General features: G+C 44.8%; 1 protein-coding gene across 2 annotated transcripts; it reads right to left on the bottom strand.

Moving 5' to 3' along the window:
* Positions 1–235: 235 nt before the first annotated feature.
* ZNF746 (zinc finger protein 746) lies at positions 236–12,294 on the bottom strand. Of its 2 annotated transcripts, XM_036759092.1 has the most exons (7): positions 11,912–12,294; positions 8,765–9,064; positions 8,520–8,646; positions 5,834–5,947; positions 3,423–3,608; positions 2,776–2,901; positions 236–1,598 (listed from the first exon to the last, which is right to left on the bottom strand). In XM_036759092.1, the coding sequence occupies exons 1-7, from the start codon at positions 11,933–11,935 to the stop codon at positions 538–540; spliced, it is 1,938 nt and encodes a 645-aa protein (XP_036614987.1). In that variant the 5' UTR covers positions 11,936–12,294; the 3' UTR covers positions 236–537. The 2 variants fall into 2 exon arrangements, with proteins under 2 accessions (XP_036614987.1, XP_036614986.1); XM_036759091.1 differs by lacking the exon at positions 11,912–12,294 and having other exon boundaries at positions 8,765–11,104.
* Between the last annotated feature and the right edge of the window lie 15,685 nt (positions 12,295–27,979).

Raw genomic sequence — 27,979 nt, 5'->3', positions numbered from 1 at the left:
GGCTGGGTCAGATCCTTTTTTGCCCTTTTTCCCTGACATTCACTTTCACTTTTGGTACAGAGGATATAGATAGGAGACCCTCATTTTAAAAGCAAAAGCGGCTTTTCTCTATCTTGTCCAATTGCAGGATGTCAGAACTGGAAGGGACCTTTGAAGGCAACCCCACTTACAGGAAACAGAGACCCAGAGAAAGAAAGTGACTTGCCCAAGGTTGCAAAAAGGTAAGTCATCGCTGTTATTTTCCTGGATTTTTATTTAGGGATAAAAAATTAAAGTTTCATATTAAATTATTAAAAATTCTACAGTGCGAATGCACAATCTAAGAATTTTTATTGACAGCTGCTCTCGCTCCTTGTCATGATCAATTTTAGGTGACTAATATTTGTCATCTCACATTTGCTATTTTCTTTTCATATTTGCCATTTCTGCTGTCTCCAGCCTCCTTCTAATATCCTGTTATCACGAAATTTTATTTTTCAATTTGTGAACCTGGCAGCATCAGGGGTAGGGAGCTGCCTAGCTCCTGTCTGCCCAACCTCACAGACTGTTGCCATCTGTAGGTCCTAGGGCGTTCAGACCATAAGTCCAGTCACTCGCCAGTTCTGTTGGGGTCAATGGTCCTTTGGAGCCAAGACTCTTAAAAGGATCTGGGAGGCTGCTGGTGGCTGGCGGGAGGGGTGGTACAAGGGCTGCCCCCTTAGGCCCTGCTGTGTGGTTACGCTGGTGTTTGCGCAGGTGGTCCTTACGTATGAAGCTTTTGCCACAGGCTGAGCAAGTGAAGGGCCGTACTCCTGTGTGGGTGCGATAGTGGTCGATGAGCTTGGAACGTTCCGTGAAACGCTTCTCACACTGGGTGCAGGGGAACGGTCGCTCACCTGTGTGCAGCATCCGGTGCCGGATGAGATGAGCCGGCCGGGTGAAGCACCGTCCACATTCCCCACATCGCAGGGCATTCCCATCTCGGGCTCCTGAGTCCTGGCCTGACCTTGCACATCCACGCTGATGGGTACTCTGGTGAATGGTCAGGCTGATCTGCAGCTGGAAGCTCTTCCCACATGTGCTGCAGGTGAAGGGCCTTCCCCCAGGGGGCGCTGGTGGATGCTTCTTAAGACCCAACTTGTGGCCAAAACCCTTTGTCCGGCCTGGATACTTACAGGATTCACTGTAGGGTCTTGGGCTCTGGCTGGGATTTAGGGTGCCTCCCCCATGGTCTGGGGTGGAATAAGTTAACCCTTCGGGACCAGTCCTTGGAGGAAGATTCATGGGAGGCTTGTACCTTAAATTCCATCCCCACCTGACCCCACCAAAGAGCCAGTCTCCAGGCAGGGTTTCCTCTGGAGCCATGATTGGGTTGAGCTCACTGAGGTCTCTTTCTGGTCGAGCAGGTTCCCTTAGCCCCAGCAGAGTTTCCTGGGAAGGAAACGGGTTACCCTGATTCTCCCAGGCTGTATCTTGGACACTATTGGGGAAGAGCCTAGACACTTGGCTTGGTTCAAATAGGGCCCCATGGGCCTCCAGGTGGGCAGGATGGACTGGGGCTGCCGCCGCCGCGACTTCCTCCTCTTGGACCTCCGTTTTGATCACGATTTTCACATCCGCTGAAAGAGAAAGAGTCCACACGTCACTGACTTCATTCATTGAGCTCGGAGAAATAAGAATCAGAGATGTGGGGAAATTTAGGACTTAGGTGCCAGCAAAGAGTTTTTGTGTAGATGTTTTGTCCCCCTCAAATTATTGCTGTCACTGAAGTATGTCATTTCCGAATGTCAGCTAAGGACCCAAAGTTCTGGACCCTAAAAATGTAGCCACCACAAAAACATGCAGATTTTTAAAGCCCACCTTGTGACTGAAGGCAAAAATATGGGATTTTCCCATAGGGAGAAGGATATGTGTTTCCAGATACTTCATCAGGCTACTATCCATAGCAAGAAAAATAATTAGCCAGCTTATTAATCTGGATTCCATTTATGTTGTTAATAATTCAAATGATTTGTGTCAAGTAAGACATTCTATCTTGACATAGAACATTGATAGTCACCACAAGTAAATGAAAAATGTGTCTGAGCATCCATAAGCACTTTTTAATTTCATCTTCATGTGGTATAGCCTGGTGGAGTAAACAGAGTAACCTCAGAGTCTCCCAGGAGTTCAGAGGGTTGGAATACTGTCTTGGACACCCCACCCGAGGGCAGAAGGGCAAGACTCTGAACTTCTAAGTTCCTCAGATGACTCTCTAGGACTAATAGGTGCCAATCTGCATTGTTAGAAGATCTCACTGAGAGTTCCCTATGTCAATGAAACCATAGATCTAGTCCCCCAAGAAAAGTATTTCACATGAGAAATTTTTTAAACATATAAGCATTTCAGCAAGAAACTAGGCTGAAGCTAGGTGGGACAATGGACGGAGCACCACAATTAGGGAGATGCTGAATTCAAATCCAGCCTCAGACACTTACTAGCTGTGTGACCCTGGGCAGGTCACTTCATCTCATCTAGATGAGGATGCTAATAGCACCTCCCTCCCAGTACTGTTGTGAGGATTAAATGAGACAAGGACTGTAACGTGTTTAGCACAGTACCTGGCACATAGTAAGCCTGTAGCTAATGCTCATAAGTACATTTAAGTACATCCTGACATTTATAACCAGAGCAGAGATTCTGGGTTTTTTTTTTTAAATTACAACTAAGATTTGCTGATATTTCTAAAGAGACTTTAAGGTTTGCGAATGTGTTCCACAGGTCTAACATTCCCTTCCTTCCGCCTCCCCATCATACCTTCAGAAGAGGCCACTGTATTGAGTTTTAGGGTTCCATCTGAGCATGCTGATGAAGGATGGTGGGGTGGGAGTTCTGCCTGCCACGAGTTGGTTGGGATGGAAGTGGAAAAGCTAGGGTGCATACCTGCAGACAGGACAGACCAGAGCGCTGGTTAGAGGAACTGATGGGGGAGGAAGGAAGGGAAAGGTAAGGTGGTGAACCGTAGGGAAAGAAAACCAGGCCAGATCCTGCAGACACCCAAGGATGGAGGTGTTCTGAGTGACCACGATGGTTCTCTACTACCACTTCCAACTCCATTTGTCTTGTTTCTATTTCTAAAGTACCCAGGAACTTATGGATTCATCCACAGAGCCCCTTGGGAATGAAGAGGGAGCACTGGTCAAGGGGCACAAGCAAGGCAAAATATCATCTCAAGAGCCAGGATGAGAAGTTGGTGATCATTAAATCATGGGAGTCAGATGCTTCTGGAAGTCATTTGGTGTGGCCTTCAGGCAGCTGAAGGTTTAAACCAGTAAGGCCAGGTGGCTGTTTATTCCTCAGAGCCACCCCCCACTCCCGTACCCCAGCACCCTCCTCTGAGACTTGCTCCTGGGGGCAGCCTGGCCCCCTGGGTCTCCCTCGGCCCCCCTTTCTCAGCTACTCACCAGGACTAACATCAGTAGAGAGTTCTGCCGCCCCGGAGTTCAGCTGACTCAGGGCCCATGATTCTTCTCCAGTGTCCGGCTGACTGGCCACCCACGCCTCTACCCCTGAAGCCTGCTGCCCTTGTAGTCCTAGCTCGCCTTCTTGCTTGATCTGAAGTAAAAGGTCAGGAGCAGGAACAGGAGACCCTGCAGGAGAGAAACAGACGGCACATTCATTCATTCTGGGCTCGAGCTCTCACATGGTGTTCCAATGAGAAAGGCAAGATGCTTTCGCCTCAGTTTCCGCATCTGTCAAATGGGAATAGTAATCTGTACCCTCACCTACCTCACAGAATTGTTATAAAGGCTATACAATGAGATAACAGATGTGGAAGGACTCTGGAGAGGACAGCCGTAAGGCACTACTGTGATGTCAGAACCTCGACTGTCACTCTCTCCCCACCCCCACCCTCACACCAAGGCTCCGAGTTCTAATTTTGACTGCGCTGTTGCCCTGCTTAGCAACTTCAAAACAGTTTAAAAAGTGTTTAATGCCTCGTTTAGTGAGGCCCTCAACAGTAATGGGGATGCTGAATTAATACCAAGTACAACTGTCAAGAAGATCGCTACTCAGACAGACAAGATTAAACTTTATAAAACAGGGTGAACAGTTTTATCTTCGTCTTTGTAGCTCCAGTCCTAACAGCACTTGGAAGACCTGAAGTGAACTGGAGCGTGGGCCTGATTGGTACAGACTCTGAGGGCCACGGGAGCCAAGGAGTTTCCAAGAGGCCTAGTGAACAGGCAGGAAAGGCTTCATGAAGTAAGGACTTGAGCTGGTCTAAAGAATGCTGAAAATGAGGAAAGGTAGATGGGACAAGGGAAACCATTCTAGGGCTGTGATCTGCTCCAACAAGGGAGAGAAAAGAACTCCAGCAACCACAGAGACCAGTTTTCACCTAGCTGATGGCAGAGTCCTTGTCCCTTGACTCAACACTTGAAAGTAATGCTATAGGAAGGCAGATCACATCTACAGCACGCTTTTGCCTATCTGGAATAAAGGCCAGGTGATAGAGTAGAAAGGTGATTTGCAGTATTCACACAAGACCTGAATAAACAATCCCAGCTCTAACACTTGGCTGTATGACCCTGAGGAATTCACTTCAACCTTCTAGGTCCTGGTTTTCTCATGTGTAAAATGACGGGGTTAGACTAAGTGAGCTTTCTTCTAGTTCTAGATCTACGAGCCAAGGTCTGAAGGAAATATGGCTGTGCAAACTACAGTCCCCTTTTTCAAATAGACTTGGCTGTCCAAGGTTTTTTCAAAGACACTAGCTAAATGTTGAGGTTTGTTACACTTGAAAGAGATATTGAGACACTCCTTGAATTCAATTGGTGGCTCAGTTCTACCTTCTTGAAACAACACGGACAGCCAACTGCATTTTCAAATTGGAATTTTTTTAATTTTTTGGTGCATTTCAATGACATTTTGGTCCATGACAAAGATGCAAAATTTTGGAGGTATCTCCCTTCATTGCTCTTCACCCATGCCCTCCTGATTTGATCCTCCCTCCAAATCCCATCCCTGAAGGCTTTAATGCAGGGAGGGGGGAACCTCGGGACCACATGTGACCCACTAGATCCTCAAGTGCAGCCCTTTGACTGAATCCAAACTTCACAGAACAAATCCTCTTAATAAAAGGGGCCGCAGATTCATGCCTTATGTGCCACGCTAGCTTATGATGAGATGAGCCTACTATTTATTTCCATTTTCAAAAGAGGCTCTACAAGACCAAAAAGCCTTCAAACCCAAAGGAATGGCTCTTTAATGGTGGAATTTTAGGCATCATGGGAAAAGCAATGGGGGAAATGATGAATCCTATGTTGAGATTAAAGAGCTAAATACCAAAGAAATCCTAAGGTTCACTGAAGACTCCTCCTCTGCTAAGGAGGAGTCTTTAGCTTCTCTAACCCCTCATCAAGAAGAGGTGGCTGGCTCTTTGAAAGCCACAGTGGACTGAGCATTCGTCATCTAAGGAACATCTAGCTAAGTTGGAAAAGGCTCACCACCAGGCTGTGACCACAAAGAGAGGAAGCACTTAGCCATAGGAACTCAAAAAGACCATCTTACTAAGGCACAAAAGCGTTGTCATGAATGTCAGTGAAGAGAGCACCCACGTTGAAAAAAAAATTACAGATGGTTTAAGAATTGGAGTATGTTTCCAACTTAAGATTGAGTGTCCTTGCTTCAACCACATTTCCAAGCACTTCTCATAATAACTCAACCATAAGAGGAAAACTTCTTCTTACAGTTGACTTCCAAGTTCAACATTTCCTTCAGAAAGCAGTCTTCCTGCTACTATCTCCTTTAGTTTTCCCATTTGCTTCTGACCACTGAAACATTTCCTCTGCCTTTTCCCCAAATTCCTCACCTGGGTTTGGGTCTGTATGGATGTCTGGATTCTTGGGGCCTGCACGTCGCCAGCCACATGGTTCCTTCCCTTGTTCAATCCGAGAGAGAACCTCAGGTTTGGAAATGGCATAGTCTGCCAGAGGAGAGAGAGGTTAGCCAATGTTACGTTGCATCCAAAGACTGGCAATCAGGCAGATGGAACTGAATCGGGGAAGATTCCTAGAGATGACAGTCTCTTGGTGTCTTCAGACAATAGTACCAGTCGTCCCTGCCTAGATATTATGTATTAAAGATGATTATTGCATGGTGAAATCCTGACAGAAAATATACTGTTGCTTTCAGACATTTATTTGGCGACTGATGAGAATCATGAAGTAAGGAGGGAAAAGTTGAGGAAAGGAAGTCCACTCTTACCAGGTCACATGGAATGAGCAGGGTATTTAATGCTAGTTGGTAACAAGTAGAGACTTCTAATAACTTGGCCCAGGGGTCAAGGGAAGGGAAATTAAGACCTGTGGGGTAGGTATTTTCCTCAAGGACAGTCAGTCCACCCCTCCACATACTCCTGAGCATAACACTGAAAAGACCACTTATCATTACATAGAGAATACCTTTCCTATGCTAAGAAGAATCCTCAAACTTGGGGCATATAAGGACAGGTGAGGTCTCTCTACCCAAGCAATAGTTTGGGGGCAGAAGCATATCCATGAGCCAGTGGGTTCATGAGAAGCAGAAACAGAAAGACTGGAATAATCACTACTCACTGTTCTATGCAGTTCATTTATTGGGGTGAGCACTGTTTACACGTGGGAAAACTCAGTTGCCATTAAGTTATTAAGTGTTACTATGTGAACTAAATAGGTTGACCTTCAAATTGGAGCAACATGTATTTGCTGCTGTGTAGAACCTGGTCATAAATCTAAGTACCCATATGCCAAACAGGGGTCAATAGCCTGTCCGGACTTCTAGCTTCTTTTGAGGAAGAAGATGACTAAATTTGATCCACAGGCTTGGCATAGGGCAACAGTTATGGCCAGCAACTGTAAGGTAGGTAACATGAGCAAATAACATTTCAGGACCAGGGCCAGCAGAGAAACCACTTCCACTAGACAAATCAAGTCTACCTACATTAAAAAATATTTAAGACCAATACAAGATCCCTCCAAGGGGATCAGGCCCCCTTCTGGGCCCTGAAGAATAGGTATATGATTTGAATTGAAGGAGGGAAGGGAGGAGATTCCAGAGCTATGGTGTATTCCCAGGAGTCCCACTTTTTGTTTTCCTTTATCATGTTCTGTGAGCAGAGTTGTTTGCTAGGATACAGTGTTATAATCCACTTTATGTGAAGGCGTTTCATATTAATAAATCTTAGAGTATAATAGTTCTAAAAATATCCAGAAGGTCTCTGACTCATTTAAAGCAATGATACAAAAACTCCTTCATCCATTTGAGGCCTTTACCTGACAGCAACTCTGCTCTCCAGTGTCCTCTCTTACTACCTGCTAATCAAACTCTGGTTTAAGCCGGTCTCCTTACTCTCCTCTAATATACTACACACTACATCATTTTTCCAGGGCTTGGCATGTTCTGTTCCTCTATAAACGACAGAACCCTTATACAAATCTTTTTCATCATTCAGGGCCCAGATCCAGTCTGACCTCCCCTGTGAAGTCTTCCCTGATCACTCTGAAACTTTACAGCTCTGCCTACACCATACATTTGGGAATTTAACCATAAGTCGTCTTGTTTTTCAACTCTTCCCATGCCTATGACACTAGTTACATGATCTTGGGCAAATCCTTTGAACTTTCTGGGCCTCAACTTGTTTGTCTATAAAACAAGAGGATAAGACTAGATGATTTCTAAGGTCTTTTCCTCTAAAATTCTATGAGTCTGAGTGTCTGTGATGCGTAGGTTCTAGATTCAACTTTGCCCTTGTTCCCCACCTCCCTCATGCTTGAAATGTTACAGAATATTGAGACCTCAGAAGTTATCGAGTGAAACCACTACCTAAACAAGCATTTCTTCATCTCATCCCCTCTATGCTATCTCTGACAAATGGTCATCTAGTTTTTGCTTGAACACTTAAAGTCATGGGAAACTTGCTACCTTGTGAGGCAATCCGCCCCACTTTGGGACAGTCCTAATTGTTAGGAATCATTTCGCCACACAGGTTTTTATATAAGCTACCTGAGGGTAAAAGAAAGGTTCTTATTCAGCCTTGAATATGTTGAATAGCCTTGAACATCACAGGGCACAGAATCTCACAGTAGATAAATACTCCCTGAATGTATGGTTGAACCCAGTGCTCATAAAAAGGCCAGATGTTAGGACAGGTGGCAACAGTACAATCAGCTCTGCCCTTCGAACCAACCACTTCACCTATCCTGACTCACCACTCACTCCCCCACAATGTGACAGAACAGTCTGCAAGTTTTCTGATAAGGCTGAAGTGCTAGGCTCCCACATAGCCTGGGATGGGGATTTTTTGACTTTAGCTAATTTGCCAACCATCTCGGCTGAGAGAGAGCTTTGGTCAGCCAGGGCCCTAATTATACCAGGGCACCAGAAGAGGGAGAGAAGGCTTCTGACCCCATGGTCAACTTCTTTGGCTATCTATATCGATATCAGGAGGTGGTAAGGAGGACTCAGGACTTTTGAGGTCACAGATAACTTCTAAGAGGAAAAAAAGTCTGGTATCTTACCCAAGGAGACCAGCGTCTCATAGTTGCCCCTCATCACATGCTTGTAAAGATCTTTTTGCCATTCGTCCAGCTTCCCCCACTCCTGCTCCGAGAAATACACGGCCACGTCATCAAATGTCAGGGGCACCTAAAACCACAAGGGTTATATGCTTTCACACATCTATCTACATAAGCCTGGGTACCTGATCTGTTTTTGCTGTTCCAGGCTGCCCGGCCACCCACCTCTCTGGGTATGGTGTTGTTACCTTGGGGACCTCCCCTTTACTGCTTGGGGGGAGCCGCAGGATCCAGAAATTTCTATTTTTCAGTAGATTTTCCATGTTCTCCAGCCTCCTCTCCAGCAGCCTATACTCCTGCAGCAGGGTGCCCAGCACAGCCCATTTGCTCTCCAGCTGGTTCCCAAACTCCACCGCCATTTTCTCATAGTCACACAGCTTCTTTTCAGCCGTGCCCGTCCGTCCCTCCAAGGTCAGTAAGCGGGCAGCCTGGGATTCAATCTTTCTCTCCATGGCCTGAATTGTTGCTGCCATTGTCCACGGAGAAATCTCCCGGAAATGATAGAAAAGACCAGTTTCACTCCCTCTGTTTTCCCAGTATTCCCCAGCTGGATGCCTCCAAATTATGACCGTCATAGGCATGGGGGAAGCAGAGCTAGGGAATGGGGTGGGAAATGAGGATGCAGGATGACAGTACCACAAACTGAGGTCTGGAGGAGAGGGAGTGAACTACAGATTTGTCACACACTCTCACAGTGCCCTACACATAGCAAGCATTCAATAAACGTTTGTTGAGATGATGACGATATAGCCAAAGAACAGCCTATTCATTCAACTAGTATGGCACACGCTGAACTTTCTAGGCATTTGTAGCTGTGGTGGTATCATCCACTGAAGGAGACGAGACCATGTACCCACAGGAAGTTAAAAAACCCTCCAAGTTAACTAACAACCCAGGATGCCACAAAGCAGTATCTGATGAGGTACTAAATGTTGTAGCTAATAAATACTATGGGAATTCACAGGAGGATGAGATCATACTTCACAGAGTTTCACAAAGTTGTAAGCTCTCTGTCACTAGAAGCATTCAATCAGAGGTGGTATGATCACCTGTCAAGTTCTTGCACTCGATAAAATGACCCCTATGGCCCCTCCAATTCTGAGATTCTCAGAGATGGGATCTGAATTGGTCCTTATGGAATGGGTAGGATTTAGATGGGTAGAGAGAACTAGAACTGCTTTGATGGAAGGATTTCAGGACAAGGGCAGTACCCAGGACAAAGCAAAGCTGTGGACATCTTGATCTTTTTCCAATATCATCCATTTACCATCAGCACCCTGCCCCAACACAAGTTCCCTACCCTGGTTCTGCACACTACGTTCTACGTTCATTTCTGAACTTTTTCGGAAGCCTCCTTCCTCTATCACTACTACTCTCTCCATTATTCTACCATCATTCATACACGAACCATCTTTCAAGGACCCCATCTTTCAAGGCCTTGTCTACGACGCCAAGATCATTATTTTATTTTAACAAAAGTCCTGCTCTAATGCGTTACTTTGATGTGGAGGTGACCCTGGATTTCTGAAGGCTGTGCCAGCGGAACACAAGTGCTCTGGCAAATCCAAGCCAGAAAGGCCGTGAGTGGCAGACTCAAAAGTATGTCTGTTATCTGAGGACCAGGTTAAGTTGGTTTGAGAGGCTCATCACTAATTAACTGCACGGTGACAACTTTTTTTTTAGCTATAACTACTCTTAAAACTCATCTACTAAAAGCAGAAAGGGATTCCAGTCATCACGTGGTATGAAACCACAGACCTCGAAAGTACTGAGTATAATGATATCACAACTGACATTTATATGTTTATTATAATATTCATTATAAACCCATAAGGATTTGTGAAACGCTATTCTCACATTCAGAATACTCCTATCAGAAGAGTAGCATCTGTTACTTACTATCCCAATTTTACAGATGAGGAATCTGAACCCCAGAGAGGTCGGTGTTCACACAGTAAGAAGCAAAACCAGATTAGAACCCAAGTCCAAATTTAGTCCTCTTTCTACTGCACAGAGATTATCTCAGAGACATAACAGTAAAGATGGGGGGAAGCGCTTGCATTTGAAGTGGGGACTTCTTAGGCTACAATCAAATGCTTTACTCCTGAGTATACTGCCCCCCCAGCCTTTCCCTGACTCATCCAGATCAGTGATCTCTATGAACACACAGCATTTGTCTATGCCACTCAGCACTTACTCATACTACTGCCTTGTGACATCCTTTGTATTGTCTTATAGTGCTACTTAACGGTTTTCTGGGCCCTTGTCACATCTCCCCCGCTACCCACAAGCTTCTTTAGGATAGTTTCTCTTTAACTCCCAAAGACTAGATCTGGGCTGGGCAAACATAAAGTAGATGCTCAGAAAAAAGCTGGCTGAATTGGATTTTACTCGTGTTTGTGAGTTACTCATATAATAAAGTTTGATTTTCCATACTGAAATGGAACTTGTGGCTCTGGGTGACAGGAAAGGGAGAGAAAGGAGGAAGTATGGGACGGAAGGGAGGAAGGAGGAATGGAAGGAAGGGAGGGGAGGGAGGGAAGGGGATAAAAACAAGAAAGGGAAGAGAGCCAGGAAGAGGAGATAATAGGGATGAAGGGAGGAAGAGAAGTATGGGGGAGAGTGAAGAGGAACAGGGAAGGGAAAAGAGGATGGACAGGAAGGCGAGGGGATGGAGAGGATGGAGGGAAGGGAAACAGAGCAGAGAGGATGGGGAGGGGAAGAAGAGCAGAGAAAGGAAAGGGTGATGAAACAGAGGAGGGTGGGGAGGGAAAGGAAAGTGAGGAGAGAAGAGCAGGAAGAAAGCAAAGTAGAAAAGGGAAAGTAAGAAGGGAAAAAGGAGGAGGAGGGGGGACAGAGGGGGGTGTGTGCAGGGAGGATGGGGAGAGAAGGAAGAAGACGGGAAGGGAAAAGAGGGAAATGGGGGGGGAGGGGAAGAGGTGTGTGCAGGGAGGTCGGGAGAGAATGAGCAACACGGCCTCCCAGGCTCCCGGCAGCCCTCCTGCTCCGCGTCCCTCGGCCACTCGCGCAATCTCCGCTCTCTTACTCCGACACAAAGCTGGGGGAGCTCCCACCCCAACCCCCACCCCCCGCCAAGCTCCCGGGGAAACCCAGGTCACGCGGTTCTGCTCTCTCTCCACTCATACCCCCCCTCCCCCCCGCCCGGCCGGCCCCTACCCCACAGCTCACACACAGCCCCCTCCCACCCTAGGCCAGCCCCGGCGACACGCACGCAGCGTCCCGGGCCCAGGCCGGTGCAGGGGGTGCGCGGGACCCCGAGTGCCTCCCTCTCTAACCCCGCTCCCGGAGTGGGCCCGCGCGGGGGGATCTCTCACCGGAGCAGGAGCCGCCTCGGCCATTGCCCTTGGTCTCGTTCTCAGGCCCCGGGGCGGCTGCAGCGCGCGCGGGCGGGAGGCGGGGAGGGCTCTGGAGCTGGCCCTTCCCCTCCTCCTCCTCCTCCCCTTCCTCCTCCTTTCCCTCCTCCCCCTCTCCCCTTCGAAGGCTGGGCCCCTTCTCCACCCGCGCTGGCTGCAGCTGCGGCCTCGGGCCCTGGAGCTGGGGATCCACGCTCCTCCTCTTCCTCCTCTTCCTCCTCCTGCTCCTGCTCCTGCTCCTCCTCCTCCTCCTCCTGCTGCTGCTGCTGCTCCTCCTGCTGCCGCTCCGCAGCTGCGGTGGCTCCAAACAGCAGCCTGGCAGCCCCGTACCACACGCCCGAGAGGCTTCCTGGAGGCAGCGCGGCCCTCACAGCGCCACCTGCACCGGAAGGGACGAACAGCAGCGGCCCCGCCGATGGACCGCCCAGCCCTGCCCGGCCCTCCTCTGCCCGGCCCGGCCAGGCCCCGCCCAGCTTCCAGCCCGCCGCCTCCGGCAGGCAGCGACCGCCGCATGCAAAACAGCCCGGCTGGCGCCCCCTCCCCTCCGCCAGGCCCGCCAAGTTAGAGCTGGCCCCCGCGTGCTGGTCCAGCCGTGCTGCCTTTGCCCAGGCCGTGCTTGGAACGGCCCACCGGGACGCTTTCCTAGCAACGTACACACAACTATCTTTCTCCTTACTTTAAGACTGTGCACTGTTTCATTTTCCTATCATTTTATTCCGTACCTATTCCACAGGGGCGAGGAGGAGCAAGGCAAAGTTTAGGTAAGCCCCCTCTCCTCCCCGAGCTACACGTAGGGGTTAACAGAAACCTTTGATTTTGTCTATAAAAATAGATTCTCCTCTGTCAACCAGCATCAGCACAGATGATGCGCAATATTACATGGTAGTGTAATTAGGTAAAGACCAGAAAGCAGCAAAACAATCGGTGTGTTCTCAGGGTAAAGAAAATCACCCAGTCTTGCACGTGAGAGTAGGAACTTCTAGTTCAAAATTGGAAAGAATATCCCAAGGTTTTGATCACAGCATCCAGAAGGCATTTATTACATGCCTGCTATGTACCAAGCATTGTGCTAGTCTGGGATGCAAAGAGAAAAATGAAATACAAGCAACTTAACTATAATATATAATTACTATTATTTTAAAAAATTAATTTCTCCTCCCAAAACCCCCTCATTTAAAAACTGAAAAAATAAAGCCCTCAATCCCTAGCTGCATAGTTCTGCAAAACAAATCCCATATTGGCTGTGTTCTGAAAATGTATCTTTTTCTGGATTTTAGGTTGATCACCTCTCTGTTGGACCTGTGGTTCATCATTGCATTGACCTGAATTCTAAAATCTTCCGAATTTTTTTTTCCAAAGACAGTTGTACAAACTGTCTTCCTAATTCTGTTCACCTCACTCTTCATCAGTTCATAAAGACCTTCCCAGTTTCCTCTGAAACTGTCCACTTCATCATTTCTCATGGCACAATAATATTCTGTCACATTCATATTGCCACAATTTGTCCTCCCCAGTGGGAGGATGCTGCTTTGGTTTCCAATTTTTTGCTGCTCCCAAAAGAGCTGCTATAAATATTTTTGTAAATATAGATCCTTTCCCTCCTTCTTTGATTTCTTTGGGGTAAGGGAGGATAGGCCTGGTAGTGGTATAGCTGGATCAAAGCACTTTCTAGGAACTTTTAGGGCTTAGTTCCCAATTGCTTTCTGGAATGGCTGGACCAATTCACAGCTCTGCCAATAGTGCATTAATGTGCTTGTTATACTGTAGCCCTTCCAGCGTTTGTCATTTTCCGCTTGTGAATTGGAACCTTAAAGTTGCTTTAATTTACATTTATCTAATTCCATTCTATTCAACCAAGTGCTGTGGCAACTCAGAGGGAGAAGGTGAGGTCAGAGAATGTTTTTTGGGGAGAAAGTGGCCTGTCTTACTCAGTTTGTCTCTGACCTGTCTGATCCAGCTGGACCGTGGAACTTATTGAATAAACCTGATTTCTTCTGTCTTCAAAGGGCAAAGATTTGCTCTCATTAGAGTATAGCCAGGGGAAGGGAAAAGGCATCCAGAAAGTAGGCTCTGACAGAAGGATTTATCTTCAAAGGACCCATTATTCCTAAACCAGCTTAAACCCTGTGAGATTGGCCAGTGACTTAGGTATTTACTGCCTCTGTTTTACTGATGGGCCATTAGACATTGAAGAGAAATCAGAAATCCTGAGGTACTACAACAGGCGTGGGGGGAACCTTTGGCCTCGAGGCCACGTGTAACATGTAGATCCTCAAGCACAGCCTATTCTGTCAAATGGCCTCACTTGAGGACCTAGAGGGTCACATGTGGTCTCAAGGCCACAGGTTCCCCACCCCTGTCCTAGAAACTTCAGGGAAGCTCAACACAAGGAAAAATTATCTGTCCAAAAGTAAAATGGAGTTCTTGGGTGGATGTGGGCTGGGAACTGGACAACATAGTGAATTTATTGTAGGAGATTTCAAGTGGAGGCTGGATAACCATGTTTGGAATGGTGTGAGGGGATTCCTCATGTGGGTAAGGATTTGACTCCTCTACCTCTGAAGTGCTTTCTAACCAAAAGCTTCTATGACTACTCTAGCCCACACCCATCCCTCCCTTTCTGATTTCCTAAACTTCATCAGCTACTTCACTTCTGTACCTCTATGAGTCCTGTCTTCTCAATCACACTCTGTGCTCAGAGGCGGGACTCTGCCAGCTGCTTCTCTTCTCCCCATCCCCTCAACACCAGGCCCAGGGTTGGCCCCAGAAGTTGCTCACTAAAAACCAGCTGGACAGAAACTTGGCATGTTGAAAAAAGCCCAAGTCCTCTATCTGTCCTTAACTAGCTGTGTCACCTCTGGGCTTTGGTTTCCCTCATCTGTAAAAGAGGAATGTATGAGGGTGCAGTGGGAAGACTTTAGATGATCTCTAAGAGTATTTACATCTCTGAAATCACATAATCTGCAATTCCTAGACCTCCTTGCCCATAAATGGCTGCCTCTATGTTAGGGTCTTTTTGTGAACTTCATTTTGGAGCCTAAAGTTTCAACTTTCTTAGGCTAAACTGCCTTATTCCTCAAACTTCAAAATAAGGAAATCTTCCCCCTGGGAAAAGGACTCCAGGGAGGGACTTTGACTTGAAATGTAATAATTAAGCAGTGAACAAGGATGAGAAAGCCAGCCAAGACTGGAAGAGTTAATAATGGGGACAGTTTCATGGTGAGTAATCATTTCGGTTGTGGAGGCCTGTATTTCCTCTCAGATCTTCACCTGGGAGGTGGGGGACCAGATTCTTGAACCAGTTTCCCAGTTGTGAAAACTGGGATACTTGGTCCATTCTGAGGCTGTCCGGAAAAACTTGAGACTCATGCCCAAGCACTTTCTCAACTTCTCCTCTTTCAGTAAGCTGGACTAGAACTTGTCATAGGACCCATCAATCAACATAGATTCATTTTTATTTGTTTATAAAAATAAGTTCTCTCCTGGAACTGTCACTCCACAGGCTCTTGCACTATTTCAGAAAGACCTCTTCTTGATACGTTGATTTCTGTCAGACTCTGCCCCAGCTTTCTGGTTGCCCAGCTGCCCACTCCTCAAGCATTTTGTACCTCTGTCTGTTATAGTTCCAACATCTCCAGTCCCTCCTCTCCTTCGAGGACCAAGTTCATGGAAAGAGACCCCCTATGATGTCTATCAATTGAGAAATGGCTGGACAAGTTGTGGTATGTAATTGTGATGGAATCCTAATGTGCTATAAAAAATGATGAACAAGATGCTTCCAGAAAAACCTGGAAAGATTTACATGAACTGATACAAAGTGAAGTGAGCAGAACCAGGTGAACAGAGTACCCGGTAACAGCAATATTGTACAGTGAGTAACTGTGAATGACTTAGCTATTCTCAGCAATATAATAATCCAAGACAATTCTGAAGGGCTTATGATAGAAAATGCCCTCCATCTCCAGAGGAAGAACTGATGGAGTCTGAATGCAGATCGAAGCATCCTTTTTAAAAAAGAAAAACTTTATTTTTCTTGGGAGTTTTTTTTTGGTCTGTATTTTCTTTCATAACATGACTAATACGGAAATATGTTTTGCATGACTGCACATATATAACCTATATCAAATTTCTTGTCTTCTCAATGAGGGGGAAGGGGAAGGAAGGAGGAAGAGAATTTGGAGCTCAAAACTTTGAAAAACAAATGTTAAGAATCATTTTTCCATGTAGTTGGAAAGATAAAAGATTTTTTTTAAAAAAAGCAAAAAGAAATTAACCCACCCTCCCATTCTGGGATCTCAGATATACCATGCACGTGCGTGCGCACGTGCACACACGCGCGCACACACACACAAAAGATAAAGTACAAAGAAGTTTTTAGCCTGGCACTTGGGGTGCAAAATATAATCCCAAACTAGCTTCTCAAATTCAGCAGGCACTCTTCTCTGATAGATAATGAAGGGAGATGTTTGGGAAAAATCTCCACATCGCCAGTAATGGTCCAAATTTCTTCTCAGTGAGACCCCATACGGTTCCTTGGTTTTAGCATTGGAAAAAGAACTTTATACCTTATTATAACCAGAGGAATCAGGTAGCAGTCCCAGAAGTACTTACTGGGCTTAACCAGGCTGTCAAGGAGTCCCCTGGCCCTGGATACAGCCAAAGCTAGTGATAGAAGAATGTGTAAACTACAAGTGATTGACCATCCACCTTCCAATTTTAAAGGCTCTCTAGACACCTGTCAGTGGTACTCCCTACCCTGCACCCTCAGCTTAGATAGCACACTGAGGGATGAGGGTGACATAACCATTTGTATATCCGCTCCTATTCCAAGAAAAGGAAAGGAAATGGAGATGGAAAATAATTGGAAACAAAATAGAAATGGATTTTTTTTCATTTGCTAGGTTATTGTTTGAATTGATTTGATACAACACAAAATTAGGAAATTAGTAGTATTCTTATCTGTTCAGCTATGAAGAAAGCAACTTAAAAATTACTATGAATCCGCAATTAAAGAGATTAGGGGAGAGAGCACTAATTGGAATTTGGGTTTCCTAGGAAAGTACCGTGATTCAAGTCTCAGAATCCCTCAAGCAGGTAGAGGGGTTGGAAGAGTCCAGGCAGTTAGTGAAAAACAGCAGAACAGGGTCGTTTTGATGTTGTGGCTGCATGCTTCTTTAAAGACAGCTCAGTGTATTCTCAGGGTAAAGAAAATCACCTGATCTTAGAGGTAAGAATAAGAGGATTTTGTTCAAGTTGGAATGGGTATCCCCTCAAGGTTTTGATTAAAACATCCAGAACAACACATTACTGGGATTGGCATTAAGGGTAAATGAATGAGCGTGCGTGCGTGCGTGCGTGCGTGTGTGTGTGTGTGTGTGGTTTCTTCTTGGAATCCACATCTTTTCTAATATCTTCATGATTTTTGGCCGAGTTCAGAATTTTGGTGTCAGATATAGCCCAACCTTATTGCCAAGCAAAAATTGGGTCCTAAATGTGGTAGTAGCGGGAGAGGCTGAAGCAAGAGCCAAGACCAACAATCTCTATTCTCTGCCTCTGACAGAGGGGGCAGCCTCCATGATTGTAACCGTACTCAGAAAGACAACAGTCATATTGCATTACATTTATGCCCTGTAATATGTTTAGCCCTTCCCTAGTGAGTGGACCTCTTGATTACCAGTTTTATGTTGCTACAAAAAGTACTCCTGTAAGTATTTTGGTGTGTATGTCCGTGACATCCTTGGGGTATGTGCCTGGCGGTGGTAAAAGAATATGGATGTTTTTATCACTATTGGGAAGCACCTGAGGAAGCATGGCATTAGTGAATTCATTTGTGCCTGGGAGGTAGGAGGATCAGGGTTCAAATCCACTTCTGACATAGACTGATTTGGTGACCTTGGGCAAGTCACTTAACATCTCAGTATCCCAGGCAACTCTCTAAGACTGTGAGTTACAGAGAAAGTGTTGGTCTGTGATCTGCATTTGGTAGAGGAATTTCCTCCCTGGAATCACTCTAAACCAGTGAAATCACAGGTCCACTTAAAAGCCTCAGTATTTTCTATAACCCTCTTTTATCTTACCATCCCAGTATCTCCCTTTATACTCTCTATCAACTTTACCCACATGGTCATTTAAAGAGGACAGAGACCCAGGATACGCTGTTTACCCTGGTCTTGACAAGGAAAGATGTGATAGGATGTAGGTCCTAAGCCCGTGACTTCATTAGTAGAGGGAATTCTCAGAAGAGAATTAAATTATTCTTTTTCTCAGAGGCATTCACATTTTGATAGCCCTCAAAATCTTAAGGCCAAGCATGGAGCTGTGATTCAGGGAACTTAAGGACACTGCTTTTGGCTCTCTTTATAGAGTTTTGAGGCTCTGGACACCACCTGCTATGTGCCAGACACTTTGCTGAACAGTGGGGATACAAAGAAAGGCAAAACCAATCCCTGCCTTCAAGGAGCGCACATCAGTGTCCCCAAGGAGCCCCTTTGGCTTTGGAAGCACACACAAAGGTACAAAGGAGGGCACTTTATGCTAATCACCAGAACAGCAGTAAATGTACCAGTAATACAGGTGAGCCCTATTTTAAGCAAATCCACTGAAATACATGAAAATCCAGATCCATTGAAAAGATAAATTAAGAGATGATTTCTTGCTTTGAAAAAACAATAAACCCTTTAGATAGTCTCCCTTATTCATCTGAAATGGGCAGATCCAATGTACAGAAATTAGGTTAATACACAAAATGCACTCGGGAACATGCCCATTCCATGGAGGAAAGTATAACCATAATCATAATTAATAACAACGGCAAGCTTACGACTCGACCTCTAATTCATATTTCCCAGAAGTTTCGGAGTTTCATTAGACAGAACCATCAGTCAGTTCTTTGAGGCCGCTGCAGTGAATGAACACAATACCATCTTCTGGCTCTCAGGATTGTCTTCTGTCACATCAAAAAACCAGACTCAGAATCTCATGGTTCTACCTAAACTGCTTAGGGAAGCTCCCATCCTCAGCCACCACTCCCAGCTCCCTCAGACTCATCCACAAGAGCCCCACCCCCTGTAGGTTCCTTTTCCACTCCACCCCGTCCTTTCCTGTGCCCTGAGGAGGATTCATTCTATTGTTTATCATCATCATGATAACTTATAATAACAACAACAGCTAACTTTATTTAGCATTTTAATGTTTGTAAAGTGCTTTACATATAGGATCTCACTTAAGGTTCACAACAACCCTGTGCTGCAAGTGCTATTATCATCCCCTCTTTACAGGTGAGGAAATTGAGTCTGAGGTTAAGAGAAGCGTCCATGATCACACAGCTAGTAAAGGGTCTAAGACCACATTTGAACTCCTTGACTCTAAATCCAGTGCTCAGAGCTGCCCCTCACCTTCTGTGTCCTAACCCCAGAAATTACTTTGTGCATAATTTGCACTTACTTTTGTATATGCATATTATTTCTCCCCTGCCTTGAGGGTAAAAACTGTTTCATTTTTGTCTTTGTATTCCTAACGTCTACCACAGTGCCTGATACATACTAGTCACTTAATATATAACTGTTGAATAGAATCAAATTGAAAATCCAGAGGTAAACATTCCTGGGGCACAGGTCTCAGCAGTCTCAGCTTGGCCTAATCCACTTAGTCAACAAATCCTTCCTGGGCACTCACCATGTGCCCAGGCTTAGCCAGGCACTGTGGGGCATACAAATGAAGGAGAAAACAAGCACCATATTTTAGGACCAAGTTGGGTGGTGGCATTGACCTATAAGTCCAGCAGAAGCTCAGAGAAAGGAGAGGTAAGTGCAAGATAGAGTAGGTAAAGAAGGAAGGCTTCCCAGAGGAGATGACATGAGCTGAGCCTTGGAGAATAAGCAGAATTTGGATGGAGAAGACATTCTGAACTGCAATAACAAAATGAACAAAGGCCCGAATGTGGGGGAAAATTCATGGCGCGGCACAGACGGTGGGTAGACAGGAAGGGCCGGAACTGAGAGCGTAGGAGGTGAAATGACAAATCCTGTCGTTTCTATCTTTTTAACATCTCTCCTTTCTCTTCCGTGACGGCCGCCACCTCTGCACAGGCCCTCATCACACCACACCTAGACTAAGATAGCCTTCTGGTTGGTTTCCCAATGCCACGCCATCCTCATCAGTTTGACTCAGCTGTCAAAGTGATCTTCCTAAAATGAAGGTCTCACCGCATCAATCTCTTACATTTCAGTGGTTCCCTGTTACCTCCAGGGTCAAATATAAAATCTTGTTTGGCTTTTAAAGCCCTGCATAACTCGGTCCTTTCTGCCTTTCTGGTCTTATACCTTACTGCCCTCTACATACTCGGTGATCCAAAGGGACTACTTCCTTTGCTGTTCCTTGCTCACGATCCTCCTGTCTTCCATCTCTCTGCGTTTCCACTGGCTATCCTCTGTGCCTGGAACCCTCTCTCTCTTCTCCTCTCCATCTCCTGGCTTCCTTCAAATCCCAGCTAAAGTCTTACTGTCTACAAGAAGTCTTTCTAGATTCCCCCTAATGCTAATGCCTTCTCTCTGTTGATTGTCTCCAACTTTATTTTATACACACACATACGTACATATGTATGTGTATACATTATATATGTGCATGTGTGTGTATAGACACACGTATCTATATCTGTCTTGTTAATATATAATTTTCATGTTTTCTTCTCTATTAGACTGTGAGGTTCTTGAGGGCAGGGGCCATCTTTCTCTCTCTCTCTCTCTTTTTTTTTTCTGTTACCCCTAGCAGTCAGCACATAGCACAGGGAACCTGTCTCAATGCAGCCCAAGATAGCATTGGTGCTGGTACTGAAGCATCTGGTAGCAGAGTGGATAGAGTCCTAGGCCTGCAGTCAGGAAGACCTGAGTTCGAATCTAGCTTCAGACACTAGCTGTGTGACCCTGGGGAAGTCACTTAACCTCTATTTGCTTCAGTTTCCTCATCTGTATAAGGGGGAATGGTAACAGCATGTACTTCCCAGGGTTGTCGTGATGATCAAATGAGATACTATTTATAAAAAGTCCTTAACACAGTGCCTGGCGCAAAATAGGTCCTATAGAAATGCTCATTCTCTTCCCTTCTCTTCCCCCTTTGGCTCTCTTGCCTGCCACATTATATTTGCCTCACTGTCATATGTGCTTCCCAACTCAACCATTTCCAATTCGACTCAGCTCCACCTGTCCCTCCATTTGTGTCCAGGCAGGGAAGGCAGGGGAGAGAAATGGCTCATTCTCGAAGGAGCCCCCTCTGCCCCTGAGTCTAGTCTTCTTCCCATGTCTTTCTCCTCTAGGCATACTTTGGCCTGTGAATGTCCTTCCTAAAACATGATGCCCGTAACTGAACAGCGTACTCAACATGGGATCTCAACAGGACAGAGTACAGCGAATTACCAGCTCCCTCATTTTGAACTGTCTCATTTTGTCCCTCAATGCAGCCCAAGACCTTTAATAACTCAACGAATCTCTCGTCTTGATGTGGGTACCTTAGACCACAATCTACCTAATCCAGGCTTTGTCATCATGTATAATTTTTGACCATGGCCTTTCATTCCCCAGCATGCTGGAGGCTTTCCTCTAGGTCTTATAACATCTCATGGATACCAATGCACTTGGACCATCCATCTGTTATTTCTTGCTCTTGCTCTCACCACATGACAGGGCCACATCCTTTTCCAATCATGTATTTCCTGGATATCTTTTACTGCCCACACACAAGTAATCATCCTCATATGGTGCAGCCTGGTTTTCACCCACCGTGTCTCTCCATTGTTCAAAGTTGGTTCTTTGGAAATTGGGGTTTCTTATGTTTATTCATCAAGAATATCTGTGATGTATTTTTATGCCAGGAATCAGCTTGAGACCATTAAAGGCAATTGCAGTTTCCCAAATGCAGCCCAGTCCATTTTTGTCTTCCTGTTCAATCCCAGCCCCAACTCATTATTCACTTTTAGTACCTGCCTAAGATATTTGAATTGATGGACCAAACCACTTAGCTGCCCATACAACTTCATATCGTGGTCTGGGCAATAGGCATTTTTTATCCATTTGGTTTTTCTTGTGGGTATTGTTAGGCTGAACTCTTTTTAGTGGTCATGAATCTCACTGCGGGGGTCCTAGAGCACTCACTGTTAGGCAGTCCTACTATACGGTACCTCCCTTATCAATTCGCTATCTGGTTCTCTATAGAAGCTCTTCTAAACATTTTTCTCCTTTCTCAAACTTCTCATGGCCCCCCCTTCCCCCGCTGTCTTAGCTGAGCACCTGGCCTCATACTTTACAGAAAAAATGGAGGCCCTTCACCATGAACTCCCTCCTCTCCCCTCTTCCTCATCACCTATCACTCAGATGCCTTCTGCCACTCTCTCTCCCCCTTCACCCTGACTCACATGATGAGATGTCCTTACTCCTTACCAAGGCTAACCTAAATTATTCAAGTGATCGCATTCTGTCTTGTCTCCTCCAACAGATTGTCCCCCATGACATCGCCACTCTTTCACTTATTTTTACTTTCTCCCAGTCTACAGGCTCATTTCCTATTACCTATAGACATGCCCGTGTCTCTCTCATCCTGAAAAAATCCTTACTTGATCCTTCCATCCCCACTATCATCTACATCTCTTCTGCCTTTTGTAGCTAAATCGCTTGAAAGGACAGTCTACAATAGGTGCTTCCACTCTCTTTCCTCTCACTCTCTTCTTGACCCCTTACAATCAGGCTTCCATCAAGACTGCTCTTTCCAAAGTTACCAGTGATCTCTTAGTTGCCCAGTTGAATAGCCTTTTCTCAGTCCTCATTCTCCTCGACCTCTCTTCAGCCTTTGACACTGTTGATCCCTATCGCCTTCTTCATATTCTCTTCTTTCTAGGTTTTTGGGATACCACTCTCTTCTGGTTCTCTTCCTACCTACCTGACTACTCCTTTGTTTCCTATCCTAGATCCTCTGCCTCTAACCCTAGGTGTGGAGGCAGCTAGGTAGCTCAGTGGATAGAGCAGTGGGCCTGGAGTCAGGAAGATCTGAGTTCAAATACAGCCTCAGACACTCACTAGCTATGTGACCCTGTGCAAGTCACTTAACCTCTGATTACTTTAATCCACTGAAGGAGGAAATGGTAAACCACTCCACTGTCTTTGCTAAGAAAACCCCATTGGAGTGCTATGATCCACGGGGTTGGACACAACTGGGACCTCTTCTCTTCTCCCCCTATACTATTTCACTTGGTCACTTCAACAGCCCTCATGGATTTAATTACCATCTCTGTGATGATTCTTAAAATTATCTTTCATGCCTCAGTCTCTGCTGACCCTCAATCTAAAATCTCTGGTTGCCTTTCTAACATCTAGATATGTCCAATAGATATTTTAAACTCCATATGTCCAAAACAGAAGTCATTATCTTTCCTCCTAAACCCTCCCCCTCTCCTACCTTACCTATTATTGTAGAAGGCAGTACCATCTCCCAGTTCAGGCTCACACTAGGAGTCAACCTGCATTCCTCACTATCTCTCACCGCCCCCCCATATATGATCTGTTGCCGTGGCCCGTCAATTTATCCATTGCAACCTCTCTTCTGTATGTCCCTTTCTTTCCTCTAACACTGCCACCATTCTAGTGTCAGCCCTCATCACCTCATGCCTAGATTACTGCAATAGGCTGTTGGTGGGTCTGTCTCTCCCCACTAATCCATCTTCAACTCAGTCACTAAGGCGGTTTTCCTAAAGTGCAGGTCCAGTCACATTACCCCTCTACTCAGTAAACTCCAGCAGCTCCCTATTGCCTCCAGAATCAAATACAAAATGCTCTGTTTGGCATTTAGAGCCCTTTGTAACCTAGACTTTTCCTACCTTTCAGTCTTTTTATACCTTTCCCTCCAATACTTACTTTTCAATCCAGTGACACTGGTCTCCTGGCTGTTTCATGAATAAGACTCCATCTCTTGGCTCCAGATGTTTTTTTTCTGGCTGTCCCCTATGCCCAGAACATACTCTCTCTTCTGCTCTAACTACTGACCTCCATGACTTCCTTTAAGCCCCAACTAAAATCCCACTTTCCACAGGAAGCCTTCTCTACCTCTTCTTCATTCCAGTGCCTACCCTCTGTTAATTATTTCCAATTTATCCTCTATATAGCTTGTTTTGTATATATTTGCTTGCATGTTGTCTCTCCCATTAGACTGTAAACTCCTTGAGGGTAGGGACTATTTTTTTTGGCCTCTTTTTCTATCTAGTGATTAGCACAATGCCTGGCACTTAGTAGGTGCTTAACAAATTTCGATTGATTTGGTTGGTGAATTAGCTAATGCCTTTGATGAACATAAGTCTTCCTGTTTTATGCCTAATTTGATAGTGATGATCAGAGGCTCATTGATTATTTATCTCTATCGTTCCTTTCTTAAGGAATCTTGTGTGATCTTTACACATACATGGGAAAATCTTGTTGAAGGAGTACCCTTATTCAGTTCTGGGCCCAGCTCATTATCCATCTGAAGTGTGTGTCTAAGATATACATTCTGAGGAACCAACTCAATGGATTACTCATATAATTGCATGTCCTAGTGTGAATAATAGGCATTTTCATCCATTTGGCTTTTTCTGTGTGGATTGTTAAGCCAATCTCTTTTGAGTGGTCACAGACTTCATTGAAGAGGCTGTTGTGTTCTAGGGTTTCATTCCATCAGCACAATGCTATCCACAGACAGGAGCTTCTGGGGGAATCCATAAATATGCAAAGAGTGTGGGCTAGAACTCCCTGGTGTTATATTTGATTGACCCTTCATATGCCAATATTTACCATTGTTATCTCTTATCTTGTTTTCCAATCTTGTCCCTGGAGGGGAAGTAGAAGGGCAAGGACCAATGGGAATTCTCTCTCATGGTATTCAGGCATGACCTTCCTAAACTGTTGGGTGCCTAAGAGGCCATCTTTCTTCCACTTGGGCTCTGCACTGGACATCATCCAGGATAGTGTCAAACATCCGTGACTGCCTGGTTTATGCCTTGTTCAGTGTTGACAAACACAAGATTGTTAATCAAAGCTATTTCTGTTGACATGTCTATTAAGAAATCTTGTATGTGGTTTATATGGAAATATATTTTGCATGACTTCACATGTATAATGGATATAATATTGCTTGCCTTCTTAATGGTTGGGGGAGTTGCTGGAGGAAGGGAAAGAATTTGAATTTCAAAGATTTTAAAAAACTAAATGTTACAACTACATTTTTTTAAAAGTGGGAAAAAAGAAAAATCTTACATGGTTTTTACATTTGCATGGAAGACACCTTTTTGGTGGAGAGCCTTGAAATTTGCTTTGTTCTCCCAGAGACAGATGCTTTTTTATTGTCAACAAATAATAAACTCAGTGGAGTGTAGTATTCTCTACACCTTTCAGTCAGTTGTCTGATATTTGAAGATGTGGTCTGTTAGTTTTCTATCCTGTGGTCTAGCTGTGCCATCCTTCTTTCATTTCCCATAGAAATCATCATTGTCATCATAATCATTATCATCATCAGAATAGCTAATATTTATATAGTGCTTACTAAGTGCTAGGCACTGTGCTAAGCCATTTACAGTTATTATCTTATTTCATACTGTCGACCTTCAGTGTTTGGTCTAAAAAGAGACAAACAAAATGTGCTGTTTATTATCTATAAGCTAGCAGAAACCTACATGTGTGGGATTCTCAGGGAAACTGAGAATCAAAAAAAAAGTTGGTTGAAGGAGATTATATATCCATAGAGTAAAGAAGTGCCTGCTTTCTGACTCAGGATGCTTGTGTCAGCCAAAATTATAGTTCCATAGATCAAGAGAGTGCCCCCAGAATGTCTGGTTTCTGTAACCCATAAATAAGGGGAGGTCGTAACAAGAAGAGAATGTCCTAACAGAATAGTATCCATAAAACAAGAGAAATGCCATTAATCAAGATAGCGTCTGGTTCAAGGTACCTGGTCCTTATCAGTCACAAACAGAAGAATGCTCCCAGCAGCCGAATTTTGGGGTTCACTCAGAAAGCATTTCAGAGGGGCTCAAGCAGGTCCCACAATCTCATAATAACTCCAAAATGTAGGTGTTATTATTATTCCTATTTTACAGGTGAGGAAACTGAGGGCAAACAGAGGTTAAATGACTTGACCAGGGTCACACAGCCAGTAAGTGCCCAAGACCCTATTTAAACTCAAATCTTCCTAACTCCATGCCTGCTGCTCAGTCCGCAGTGGGATTATAGGTTAATGCAGAAACTGAAACCTTTAATTTATTCTCTAGAAACTTTATTGCCAATGACAGCCCAGCAAAGTTCAAGAGAACGTGTTGCACAGCTTTCTATAATCAGCCCTCTGTGGTGTTGGGTAGTAGTGTCAAACTCAAATAGAAACGTGAACCACTAATCCCTACATAAAGATCCAGGCAGGCCACGTATTCACTTAGTTTTAAAATGTTTCTTAGTTTTAAATGTAACTTTAAAAAGAAATAAAATTATCAATGTCTTATTGTATTCTTACTTATTTTGCTAACTATTTCCCAATTACATTAGAATCTGGTTCCAGTAGCACTTGGGAGTGTGGGTGGCCTGTTTGACCACTGGGGAGTAGTGGGTGGAGTGCTGGCTTTAGGAGAAAACAAGAGTTTGGAGTTGGAATCGTGCCTCAGAGGATCATTAGCTCCAAGTCATTTATCTAATCTGGGTAAAGACCATTTGGGTCCTTTTCAGCTCTAAGTCTATGATTCTGTGACTCCCCTGAAGAGGGATCTGGCAAGATATTTTTATAATCCCTCTATCCTTCCCACTGGGATACGGTCTTTCCAAACCTTCTCTTCAAATTCCTTCTCCCATCCCCTTACAACCAATAGCCCTTACTGTTTTTTTTTTTAACATCTTCATTTTTCCTGTGCAGGCAGACTATACCATCATTTCTTCAGAGGAAGGTTGCCAGGGAGATAACTGGAGTGAGTGCCTTGCCCAGAGTTGGATGATTTGATTGAGGTGGTCTATCTCCCTTTGATCGATACTTGTCATTTCCACAGTTCCACAGGAATGGATGTATCCTGTTGACATAAACATTTCCGCCATTCTTTCTTTTCCACTAAGTACTGTATATACATTAGCTCGACCCACAATACAGCATAAATATTATTCATATAACCAACAGCATAACATGTCATATAGCAAAAATATTTGTTTTAAACTTTTGTTGAATAATTTTTTGACACTTACTACAAACCTCCAGAGTTGGGGAACCTTCGGCCTTGAGGTCACATGTGGCCCTCTAGGTCCTCAAGTGCAGCACTTTGATTCCAAGTCATCTAAGTTTTTAAAACTTGTACTCAGTCAAAGGGGCGCACTTGAGGACCTACCGGGCCACATGTGACCTCGAGGCTGAAGGTTCCCCACCCCTGCTCCAAACTATACTCCCAATTGAGTCCCCTACCATGTATAATGAGTCTCAGCAAAATAATACAAAAGAATGATGGTGATTGCTAGAGAGTTCTTGGAACTTTGTACTAAGGTAATTTTCTATTTGTTAAAAGAAAATATTAAGTGAACGTGCTCTGCAAGTTAGTATTTAGTTAGTTTAAAGTTTTTGAGCCTTGCCTTTACACCACAACTTGTCCAATAATTGCTTCTGTGTGGTACGGATTTACGAATCCAAGAATTAAAAACAGAGGCATCACAAGGTGAAAGTAGAAAGGAAAATTTATTACGATCCTGTAGGAAAGGGCAACTCCAGGCACCTCTCAGTGTCAGCGTACACTGGACACGGAGAATTGGGGTGTTTATATAGGTCGCTAACCGCAATTCCCCCTCCCAACCTCCTTCCTCTCGGCTTGAAGACGTAAGCTTTGAGGGTACAATCTGGACGCAATAAATCTATCCCAGGGACAATGGCAAAGAACGAAGTTTTAATTGTTTTTGACAAGCAGGTGACGGACATAACCTTCCCACCATTCTTATCCCATTCTCCAATCAATCTGAAGTGATAAATCTATCTTAATGACAATGACAATGAACAAATGGT

This window comes from Trichosurus vulpecula, chromosome 5 (assembly GCF_011100635.1).
Source record: "Trichosurus vulpecula isolate mTriVul1 chromosome 5, mTriVul1.pri, whole genome shotgun sequence".
NCBI classification, from domain to species: Eukaryota; Metazoa; Chordata; class Mammalia; order Diprotodontia; family Phalangeridae; genus Trichosurus; species Trichosurus vulpecula.
The sequence above is the reverse complement of the archived record's forward strand: the minus strand, read 5'-3'. Positions and strand labels throughout refer to the sequence as shown.